At 31.8% G+C, this 12,691-nt stretch overlaps 1 protein-coding gene across 3 annotated transcripts in view; it reads left to right on the top strand.

Moving 5' to 3' along the window:
* Positions 1 to 5,516: 5,516 nt before the first annotated feature.
* The window catches only part of LOC143063292 (low-density lipoprotein receptor-related protein 2-like), a 69,555-nt gene continuing 62,380 nt past the window's right edge, over positions 5,517 to 12,691 (top strand). For 2 of the 3 annotated variants that reach the window (XM_076235352.1, XM_076235351.1), the window contains exon 1: positions 5,518 to 5,656. In XM_076235352.1, coding sequence (XP_076091467.1) covers positions 5,602 to 5,656 — 55 coding nt within the window. In that variant the 5' untranslated portion in view covers positions 5,518 to 5,601. Of the gene's footprint in view, positions 5,657 to 12,691 lie in introns of all 3 variants that reach the window. The other variant, XM_076235353.1, reaches the window with a different exon arrangement.

Raw genomic sequence — 12,691 nt, 5'->3', positions numbered from 1 at the left:
CAAATATACTTTTCAATCACTTATTGTAAATAATACCATTCTTTACATTTCATGGCCAAGAATATACAGTGACTACTGTTGTGGACAAGTATTCTTATAAATTTATATTTGTTGTAAAATTATGTTTTAACTAAAAAATAATCGTCTCAAGAACATTGAATACTTAAAATGAATTAAAACGTATTTAAACTATTCAAATTATATATGTTCTGTCTAAAATCACAAAAGGAAGAAATGAACATATACCTCTTTTGTTATTTTGTTAAATCATTAAATAAAATAATATCTTCAAAGTTTAGTATCTTTTAATGAAATCTTGCTGAAGTGTATCAATATAAAATATTTTTTTTATAACAATGGTGAGTTTTACTGACTGTATACCTTTTACCGTTTTCTCAGCCTAGATTTTCACGGCATACGTTTTTGGTGTGTTTTGTTGTGCATGTATTACTTTTATGTCATGGATGGATACCTATCATTTGTATTTCCACTATACAAATTAGTAAGCTTATTATATTGATGATCAATTTAAGGATGTACTTAGGTGAGGTTAGGTGAAAATTAAGAAATTAAGAAATTAAAATTGATACTATAAGTTGGTAGAGCATTCTTTAAGGATGAAAATAAGCTAAAAATATTGATAGGTTATGGACCTCCTTTTCGAGATATTTGAGATTTAAAATATGGCGGGGAAAGTCTGACTCGGACTTTTACCTTACATTTGCATTGGTATTATTTGGGTCTCAAAACAAAAGAAAGAAAATCAAGAATCTTCTTAAATTTTGGAAAATGACCTTTCATGAGCTATAAAGTCTTATAAGAAAAATAAATGGGTGTTATGGGACAAAATATTTTACCTTGTATTGTATGGAAAAACACCAAGGAGTCCGAACATTTGACACAAATTCCAAATCTTCACCTTAGTACATCCTTAAAGTAAGACTTATACAAGAACTCTGATTCTACAACAATGAATGATATTTTCTATGTTTGATTAGTGTGCACCTTCTAATTCCTTAACGTTTGAGATTTTGGGGTTTTCTGCACATTGATATTGTAAATATCTCAGTCTCTTTTGTGATATGGTCTCTTTAAACATTTCACGTTAATAGACGACCCAATAATTTTAAACTACGCTGTTTTTCTTCGAGACATAAGAATACTCTGACAAAAACATTGTTTTTCTTTCGTTTTCTGGGAAGCGTCATCTTGGAAATAATCTCATCGCAGATCTAGTATACATTGTACCAGTAACGAAATTGTGAACGCAAAACACATCGTATGCAAAAGACTTATTAGTGACGCTCGAATCAAAATAGTGTTTTCTAAGTTAAAGCAAAGTACGAAGTTTAAGTGAGATGAGGACTAAAACTTCCGAAAGTTTTGACAAATAAAGCCAACTTATCTACTCATGGGGAAGTGCATCACGGTAACTATTTGGAATTACGAAAAATCGCAAAGTTTTGTTAACACTGAGTTAAATTATGACCAAATCTATGATACATTTTAGTATAAACTTAAGGATGTACACCTCTGAGGTACGGGGCGCCGAATGGGACTCTTGTGATTTTGTACTCGAAATTCCATTTTGTACGGACAAAAGTGAGTTTTGTTCAACAAAAATGAGTTCAGTTTAACAAAATTTGTAGCATACAACAAATTTAAAATTTGTTCATACAAAATTATCTTTCAGTGGACAAAAGTTACTTTTGTCATGACAAAATTCCTTTTTGTAACACAGACTTTACTTTTGTTACCCAATTTGAAAATGGGCGACAAAAGTCAATTTTGTATGCAAATATGTTAAATTTGGATTCTGTGAACTAATTTGCATACAAAATCGAGTTTAGTGAGACAAAATTGACATTTGTGAGACAAAATTGACAAAATTAAATTTTGTCTCACAAAATTGAGTTTTGTCTCACAAAAGTCAATTTTGTCTCACAAAAGTCAATTTTGTATGCAAATTTGTTTAGTTTGGATTCTGTGAACTAATTTGCATACAAAATTGACTTTTGTGAGACAAAATTGACTTTTGTGAGACAAAATTGACTTTTGTGAGACAAAATTGACTTTTGTGAGACAAAATTGACTTTTGTGAGACAAAATTGAATTTTGTCTCAAAAATGTCAATTTTGTCTTACAAAAGTCAATTTTGTATGCACATTTGTTTAGTTTGGATTCTGTGAACTAATTTGCATACAAAATCGACTTTTGTGAGACAAAATTGACAAAATTGAATTTTGTCTCTTGTCTCACAAAAGTCAATTTTGTCTCACAAAAGTCAATTTTGCCTCACAAAAGTCAATTTTGCCTCACAAAAGTCAATTGTCTCACACAATTGACTTTTGTGTTTTAATTTCCATATCAGGTAACAAAAGTCAATTTTTTATGCAAATTAAGTTAATATTTGCATACCTTTTTGACAAAATTTTTTGCCATGACAAAAAGGAATTTTGTCATCACAAAATTGAAGTTTTCATAAAACAAGTCTGTATCACATAGTTTTGCAAGACAAAAATTGTTTTGTTATGACAGAAACCACAAGAGTCCCATTCTGAGGAGCCCAAAATTTCTAGAATTAAACTTTTTTTCTTAACCTGACTTTTGGGTTTATATGACTGTAAATGAACGAATGAATTTTATTTGTCATAAACTACAAATTACATAGTTATATTTAGAGAAATAATTGGTGAAGAAAAAAATCATATAGTAGTGCACTTCCTTTTTTGCTACGACCCTTTGAAAATGCGCAATTTTGATGATTTTTCCATTTTTCATCAATTTTTACCTATTTTGGGGCTAATAAAAATCACAGTTCCACAATTAAACTTTTTTTCATACTTTCAATAAAGATGTAGTGGACCAATCTGAATAAATCTAACTAAAAAAACTATAGGTAGGTGTTAATATAAGACAGTTTTATCATATGTTGATGCTTTTTTGTGTCAAATTTACCATGCTGTCAATTTTGTAAATTTGTGATTTTTCTCATTTTTTAGAAAAAAAGTGCATATTATTTCAGCTTTTTTGCTATAAATGATTAAAATTACATATTTAAGAAATTTGAAAAGACAAAAATGATATGGGATGTACATGATTCTTGTAAAACCATTTGTTGTACCCCTCACCCCTTTTCTCAAAATTTTGCCTAAAAAGACTGACTTGAATGGTCGAAAAATTTTAAAGCTGGATTACTCAAAAACTATACATTGTAAATACACAATTCTTTCACAGATCTATATTTGATTATAATATTTTAAAAATTCATTGATATTTTCCACTTTTATCACATGTTTTGGAAATGATTTCAGAACGTGATTTCAAAGAGACTAAAACGTCAGAAGAATACATCCTTAAGAGTTAGACATATGATTTTTATTATTACCCTGGAATTAAATATCTTACTTTGAGCTTACATGATAACTTATATAGACTATGTATGAATTTAACACCTTATTCGCCATTGTCATCAAAATGATAGTTTTTATCCTTAATAGCGTTAATCCCCGTTATCAATACCTGGTTACATAACAGTATTTAATATCAAATATATTTTAATTCTTCTATTCAATATTACATATTATTACATAATAATATCAATACCTGGTTGTAATTACATGATTGTATAACACAATGTATAACATTGAATGAGAAAACGGCTTATTTGACAATACAAAAGCTAGTTAACTAGGGACAAATACAAACAGTTATACTCAAGGGTGAACATTCCTGTACCGCTTCGCTGATTTCAGATACAACATTTTGATAACAAAGACAAAATTGAACAAAAGTCAAAATCAAAATTACACGAAAAGTACTAAAGATATATGTGTGTATAATTTAAGAAGATAAATTAAAGTTCTTGAAGTTTTTTAAAACTTTTTAAAATAAATAAATAAATCAGCAGCCAAGTATAATTCAAAAATTGTTCGAGACCACGGTCAATTTCGTATTTAGAGACTTCACTGCAACGCATACATGCTTCTGATAAGCCGTAATCTTCATTTATAGGTGTTGAACCTCCATTAATACTTTGAAAAGAAAATTCATCATGCGAAAACTAAAAAAAAAAAAAAACCCACCGCATTTCCATTTGCATTTCGTCTCGAAACATTCTTTAGTGTATCTTAAGGTGCACGTGAGTCAATATAAGTTCTCAGCACACCCTATTAGTTTGAATTATTCTCTGATTATGACCACATCGATGAGAAAAAGATATATCATTTCTCTGTATTTATTAAAAATGATGATGAGTTGGTGAACATAAAAGCAATGCTCTTTTTCTGTTGTTAACTCGTCAAGAATCAGTTTTGCTTATTTTGATTTATTTGTCCATTTATATAAAAAGCGCAACAGTGACCAATTACAAGGATTTGAAAATAAGAAATAAATAATTAAACCGTCTCCATTAACTTGTCATGGATTGAAACGTATCGATTAAAACTCAGGCTTTTTAACAGCATTGTCCTAGGAGTTCTTTACGTTTCATTTTGTCTGGTTTTATGCAGGGGATTTTTATTTCTTTCTTTCAAACAAACACAAACCTTCATTCCCTAATCATACAAGAGGCTTAAGAAAATACGTTTCTAACGTGTATTTTTTTTTTATATGTGATGGCAAACATATTTAAAGCAAATGATGTGGTATAATTGCCAATTTGATTATTTCCCGCCAAAGACCAAATGATGCCATATGGTGAAGAGCCGTGGTGCAGTGGTTAGTGTATCTAACTACTAACACAAAGGTACTTGGTCCGGGGAGAACATTTTAGCGACTGAATATTTGGCTCTCCCTTGACACCATTTGCGAGTATGGTCTTGAGAAACGATGAAAGTCTGTCGGAAGGGGACGATAAATGGCTGACCCGTGTTTTAAGATAGAGCCATATCTCTTGCACGTAAAAGACACCCTAAGGCTTGTAGATTTCGAAAAAGGGCAGAATAATGCCGCTACAAGGCAGCACTTGAACCCGCACCAGCAAAGTTGAAAGGGGTAAGTATAAGTTGCAATAACTTGTTTCCCAAACTACTATACATAAATATGTTTAAGCTAATAATGAGAAATACCCATATCGCATAGCTAGCAAACATCAAGGACGTATAACTAACATCTAATATACGTCCTTGCAAACATATAGCAATTCATTTAGTGAAAATAATCCAATTTTAAAGATTAATTTTGATTGGAAATTAAAGATAGTTATGGCAAGTCAGTGTGCCCGAGTAGGTGAGTTGAATTCTCTTGAAAGGTTTCACAGTTTACATCCGATCTGCTCTATAAATACTTATAAGGTCAATCGTCTAATATAGGCGAATTAGCAGTTTGCATGTTTTCTGATCATATATATCTTTTTAAGTATGCATCAATATGCTCCACTAAATTCTATCAACCGATCTCTACTCCTTCAAGCAGAATATTTGTCTTATAACACTGGTCAAGTGCATTATAGAACGCTAACTTCTGTTATACAGGTAAACTTGGGTCACGTGACACCAATGAATTGTGAAAAGCCTAAAGAACATATATACCCGGTATACACACTAGTTTAATTAGTATTGATATGAACATCAAAGTATAAGTTTCTTAAAAAGGAAAAAAATGGCAGGTGCACGCTGCTGGACCCTACTATATTGTCTTATTTACGTTTCTCAAGGTAAGTGCTGTTATGTTATATATACACCTGCTTATTGTTATTACAAATTATTGATCTTTTAATCCTGAGATCATAACAATGAAATAGTGATTTACTCATGTTTCATATGCATTTAAATTCACATTCAAAAGATTTTCCACTGCTGTATACAAGGATAAAAAAGAGGTCAAACAGTTAGCTATTTAAGGAGACTACTATTCTTCGACTTTATATTTTTTTTCTAAAATGGCACCTTTCGACAAAGACTTCTGATATCTTCGATCTTTATTATAACATTTCAACACAAGTTAATTTATAAAAAAAACCCATAACATTCATTGTCGAAGAGACTCTTTAAATTTTGCAACAATTAAAATAGTTTCAAGTGTGTAATCAAATCACATGCACCTTATAATTAATTGTATTGATCTGGTAATTATTATGTAAGCTAACTTATTGACGTTACACAATGTATGTATGTACTTTTGTAACGAATAAACAATAATATGATTTTCTGATTGTATGTTTGTCTACTTCTGCTTAATTTTGACTGAGACTACTCTCATTTGTTGACAAGTTAACGTTGGTCGATACGATGTTGATGCATGGATGTACTTTTTGTATTACTGTATGCATTGTTTTGATACCTTTTCTCCCCGAATGCGCTGAATATAAATATAATATATAATTTTTATTATATTCCTTAAAGATATTGGATGTGAGAAGTTCAACCTCTTTATAATATAAAATATTAAATATTAAAAGCTATGTGTCATCGCTTTCACAAATGACGTTAACAAAACATTTAAAACAATCTATGACAAATGGTTTCTGGCTATGAAGATTTTAAAAGATATACAGATAAAATACCAAATTTATTTTGATTACTTTGCGATTTCATGTAAAACATGTAAAACATGAAATTTATTTTGTCGTGAGGGACAGACCATTAGTAAGTTATTATGAAATGAACAGTGACTAAATAACCTTAGATAACAACCAATTGCAAAATTGTATATATATCTTTAAGTTCGACTGTTCTCGTAAAGCCATCGACCACACTTCAACTGCCGACGGCATTTCGTGTGTCTTTAAAGTAATACACAATTGTACTAGTTTTCGCTCTGTCTCACCATTTCAGATCAGATCGAAAGTAGTTTGGTTTTACGGACACTGCACCATGCATGATGCAGATTAAGTATAAATGTTCACGTCTTTTAATTTTTCATAAAAAAAAAATCAAGATGCTCTTATGCGTATTGTATGACATAAATCTTGATATTCCTTACGTACAAGTAATATAAATACCTGCACATCACGAAAAACAACTAAGAGAACGCCACTATATTGAAGCGCACAATATGCTACCACATCATGCCATGATTGAGGGGTTTGTTGCAAGTTGAAACCTTGCTACGAACCTCTCAATTATACCTTAAAGTGATAGCAGATTCGTGTCTTTTAAGATGTGCGCTTCGTTTTGTATAATCTGTGAATATGCAATCAAATTCCAGACAGACGAATCTATACAAAAAATGCTGTATAAATATTTTTTTTTGAAAAAGTCAACATTTAAAGAATACTGCTACGAAACAGTGATAAAAAAGTATACAAAACCGAACATCCACGAATGTATGACTTAACAGCTGATTTGAAGAACTTAAAATGTGTTAATTTTTTTGTTGGAAAGGGGGGGGAACTAATCTGATTCAACCAGTCAACTAATGGATAACTTTCGACAAAATATAAAACTCAAAACAGTCTCAATATTTGAAAAGCTTAACAATAGCATAAAAAATATCGTAATTTACCCCATACTAAACCTTTACGTAATCCTACCCTGGTCAGGGGGATTGTTATATACTTAAATACATTTTGTAGTTTGTTGATAAGTACATTGTTTGCCTCGGGAAACACAATGTACCCTTTAATACAAATGTGTTAATTCATTTGTGACATGAGGAAATTTTATTGAGTTCTGTAGAATTGGCGAAAACAATTTTTATAGTCCAGTTTATTAACATCACGAGTATGTGCTTGTAAAGACGTTATTGTGTTTTAAAATATTTTCCATTTATAAAGAACAATCGAATTGAATAGTAAGAATTAAAAGAAAAGTTATAAGTACTCTAAGATTTCTTTTAATAGTATTTATCAACAGATTGATTGCTTGTTGGTATCTTAACGTCGGGTGGCACATATTTCATGCATGTTCACTACGACATGTATCACCAAAATCATTCTACGAGTAGTAGAAAAAAAAACACATCTTAATTTGACAGTATTCATTTAATATGTTTTTTCGTTTTATTTGGGTTGCTGATTCTTTTCTTCATTTCGTTTATTAGTACTGAGTAATTGTTCGATAACAAGAGTTTACTGGCTCTTCGGTTAATGTATCTCTCCGTTTATATATATAACCATAAAATTCTCATTATTTAAAACAATTTAAGACTAGATATCAAAATAAGCCCCCTTTGGCTATTTTTAAATTTACAATGTGATACGGACGACTGGTAACTGTTGGAAACCATATACTGTGACCTTGACACGTTGAGTTTTTGAAGATTCCTACGTCGTTTATAACTAATGCACATAGTATATATCTGATTTAGACATTCAAATGAGAAATGAAAGACCGAGCTAAACATTATTTAACATAAATTCATGTACAATTATAGTGTTACATTCCAATAGTTTTGACAATAAACGCTGTATCCTTTGATCTTGTAAAAGGTACAGCAAGTTCCCTTAGATATAGACGAACTGAAAAAGAGATGTTCAATCTATATAAGAACCACCACATCTATTGTACGCTTTATAAAATAGAAATCAGAATATGTTATCTAGCTCAAAAACTTGACACGTATTTCAATATTTCTGAAAGTTTTTAATTTTGTATACTAGGTCAACACCACCACTAAGTATGTGGTCAAAGCCAAGATTTAAATTCATAAAGATATGTAGCTCTTAACCAATACAGAGCCAAACAAATATAATCCATCTTAACCAAATTCTAATAAAATGTCAAAAGCACGAGAAGGATGGACGCACACATTACGTAAAATAACTTTTCAGTAATACCAGTATTTAAAAAAAAAAAAACAAAAAAAAAAAAAAACACAAAAAAACAACAACAATTACATCTATAGAAAAACAAAACAAGACTGTTTCAAACAATACTTTCACTTATCGTTCGAAGGAACTTATTTCAAAGATATAATCTGCTAACTTCGGAAGTTTCCGTCCAAGCATTTAAACACACATATTCCCGTTCTACATAGATATAGGAAGATGTGGTATGAGTGTCAAAGAGACAACTCTCTATCCAAATAACACTTTATAAAAGTAAACCATTAAAGGTCAAGGTACGGCCTCCAACACGGAGCCTTGGCTCACACCGAACAACAAGCTATATAGGGCCCCAAAATTACTCGTGTAAAACCATTCAAACGGGAAAATTAACGGTCTAATCTATATAAAAAAACTGTCATATTTACGCATGATTTTTTAAAAATAGACCCTCCGCCTTAAACAAAAATTGTTTTTTTGTTGGTTCAACCGGTGCAGTTGGATAAGGTGCTCGATATATGAGCTGATTCTTGACAATTTTCTACATGAAGAGATGATTTGTATGCATGTTTTATTCTCACGTACGTATCACTGTTATTATTGTAATTTACCATGTGAGGTAAAAAACAAAAACCGGAAATAAAACGGCATGGGGCTACGTCAATCTCCTATACAGACAGAGTTATTATGGACGATAACTCTGTCTGTATGGGAGATCAGGAGGAAAGGACGATAACTCTGTCTGTATGGGAGATTGGGGCTACGTATCACTGTTATTATTGTAATTTACCATATGAGGTAAATAAAAAAAAACGGAAATAAAACGGCATGGGGCTTACATTATATAATACTCTGTTTTATAACCGTCGTACTATGTATTATGTCATCTTAAGAAACAAACAAAATAGAATTGCCCGTTTCGAAATATCGATCTTTTTAAATGTGTATAATGGATACCGCCAGATGTATGTCTATAGCATGCATGAATAAATTATGAAATACATTTCATATTGTGTGGTTATTACTATGATTTTGTAATGTAATTGAAAGGGATTAGTGTCTTATATGTCTGACACTTTATATAAGTGTTACTTTACTCACTCATTTTAAGTACACATTTTTAGTCCAGTCTTAAAATGATATCTGTAATGGCATATTTAGGTATTTCAATGTTTAATAGAGGGAAATTTGTCTTGATGGAAGTTATCCTTTTATAATAAAAATATACAGTGTTCTAAACGTTCAGTTGCATTAATTTAAAACAGAACTTTAATGTCTTGACTGGCCTTTACATAAGCAGAAATAAAAGATTATGACTATCTACTGGGACTATTATACTAGTCCCAGCTATCCACAACTTAAACTACAAGTGCATCCGTCATGAAACTATGATAAAAGAATCTTGAAGCTTATGCATTTGGATAATTTAATAAGTAAAGAATCAACAAATAAGACAGGTATAGTTGTTATTGAAACATTAACCTAGCTGCAACATACAATTAAAGGATCAAGATAACAGTGCCTTTATTAACCATAAGCTGGTATAGATTTTGTGTGATATAGGTTTGTTCATTGTTGAGCTTACTTTACGGTATGGGATTTGCTTATTGTTGTAGCTTACTGTACGGTATGGGTTTTGTATATTGTTGACGCTAACTATACGGTATGGGTTTTGTTCATTGTTGTAGCTTACTATAGAGTATTGGTTTTGTATAAAGTTGAAGCTTACTATACGGTATGAGTTTGCTCATCGTCGTAGCTTACTTTTCGGTATGGCTTTTTTCATTTTTGCAGCTTACTATTCGATATGGGTTTTGCTTATTGTTATAGCTTACTATTCGATATGGTTTTTGCTTATTGTTATAGCTTACTATTCGATATGGGTTTTGCTTATTGTTATAGCTTACTATACGGTAAGGGTTTTGTAAATTGTTGAAGCTTCCTTACTGTATGGGTTTTGTTCATTATTTAAGCTTACTATGCTGTATGGGCTTTGTTCATTGTTGCAGCTTACTATACGGTCATGGTTTTGTTCATTCTTATAGCTAACTATACAGTATGTGTTTCTGTATATTGATAAAGCTACTAGTTTTGCTTATTGCTGAAGATTTCTATACGGTATGGGGTTTACTCGTTGATTTAGCCTACTATAAGGTATGGGGTTTACTAATTGATTTAGCCTCTTATACCTACCTACCTAGTCCTTATTATGCCCGGGGGCACATAGGGCAAGGACTAGTTCTTTCCACTCATCTCTGTTCTGTGCTTTCTTTTCTATTACACCCCAGCTGATTCCATGTTCTTTCATTTCAGCTTCAACTGTTCTTCTCCAAGTTGTTTTGGGGCGTCCTTTCTTCCTTTTCCCCTCAGGTGTCCATCTTAGGGCTACTCTGGTCAAGTCCTCTGCTGGTCTTCTAAGAACATGGCCAATCCATCTCCATCTTTTCTGCTTCAATAAAGTCTCCATGTTGTTGGATCCTGTTGTTTCATGGAGGTCTTTGTTTGTGATTTTACGCGGCCAGAATATCCTTAATATCTTTCTAAGGCAACCGTTGTGAAAACTGGAGAGCTTGTTGATGTCTTTTTCTGTCATTCTCCAGCATTCCGCCCCATATAGTAGCACTGCTAGTACAAAAAAGCCTCTTATACGGTATGGTATTTACTAATTGATTTATCCTACTATACGGTATGGGGTTTACTAATTGATTTAGCCTACTATACGGTATGGGGTTTACTAATTGGTTTAGCCTACTATACGGTATGGGGTTTACTCGTTGATTTAGCCTACTATACGGTATGGGGTTTACTAATTGATTTAGCCTACTATACGGTATGGGGTTTACTAATTGATTTAGCCTACTATACGGTATGGGGTTTACTAATTAATTTAATTCTTTATTTATTTAAAGAGGATTGCCAACAGCCAGAGGCTACGCGTGGATCTCCTCAACATAGATATATACAGATTCATAATTATCAAAGTTTTGAATACAAACATGTTAAACACAAGACAAGACAATATGTACAGGACAAGACATACAAATACTACACACCCATCCAATCACTCGCTCATTTTTACTCACATGCACACGAATTAACAAACATGTATGATTCAGTAATATAAAATAGTGATTATGGAAAGACAATTTTGAGCACAATCAGGTCAAAAAAAGTTTTTAAGCTATCGAGAAAATCTGTTCGAAGATTTAATAAATCGAAACACACACTCAAACATCTCTAAATTAGTATCATCAGACAAATCATCACTACCTTCTATTAATATTTTGCTCAGATAGTTGGGACATAGATCCCGCAACATTGCTATATTTATATCTGGACAAAGCAGATTCTTAATTCCAAGTAGAAGAGTAATCCGATAGTTCGTGTAACGGGCGCAATGAATTAAATAGTGCTCAGTGTTTTCAATGCAGTTCCTTGGGCAGAAATCGCAAAACCTATTTAATGTTAGATTATAGTTATACAAGTGGTCATTAAAAGCACTAAGCGCTAAGCGTAATCTAGTATGAATCTTTTTCTCATAACCATGTCCTCGTGAATATATTTTTTTACTACACAAATTGAGATTCTTCTTTAACAACCTTTTGAAACTTGCCAAAGATGTTGCTGTAATTAGTTCAGCTGACAAACTATTCCAGTCTCTAATCGTAGCTAGAAGAAAAGAGTTATAGTATGCTACTGTTCTTGACCTGATGGGTATCAGGTTAGCATGTCGTCTTAAGTTATAGTTTTCAGTATTATGATGGAACAATGGATGAAAATTACAAAGATAATCTGGGACAAGATGATTTTTAATTTTGTACAAGTATGTAAGTCTATGAACTTGACGGCGTGTTTTGAGAAGCTCAAGACCAACCTCTTTCAATAAAGTGACATGTTTTGTGACCCTGATTGCCCCAGTAGATATAATGCAGGCACGTCTCTGTACATGATCAATGTTTGCAGAATCGGCGCTATTGCAGTCAT

Source organism: Mytilus galloprovincialis, chromosome 2 (genome assembly GCF_965363235.1).
Source record: "Mytilus galloprovincialis chromosome 2, xbMytGall1.hap1.1, whole genome shotgun sequence".
Classification (NCBI taxonomy): Eukaryota; Metazoa; Mollusca; class Bivalvia; order Mytilida; family Mytilidae; genus Mytilus; species Mytilus galloprovincialis.
Note: the sequence above shows the minus strand (reverse complement) of the source record. Positions and strands in the feature narration are given on the sequence as shown.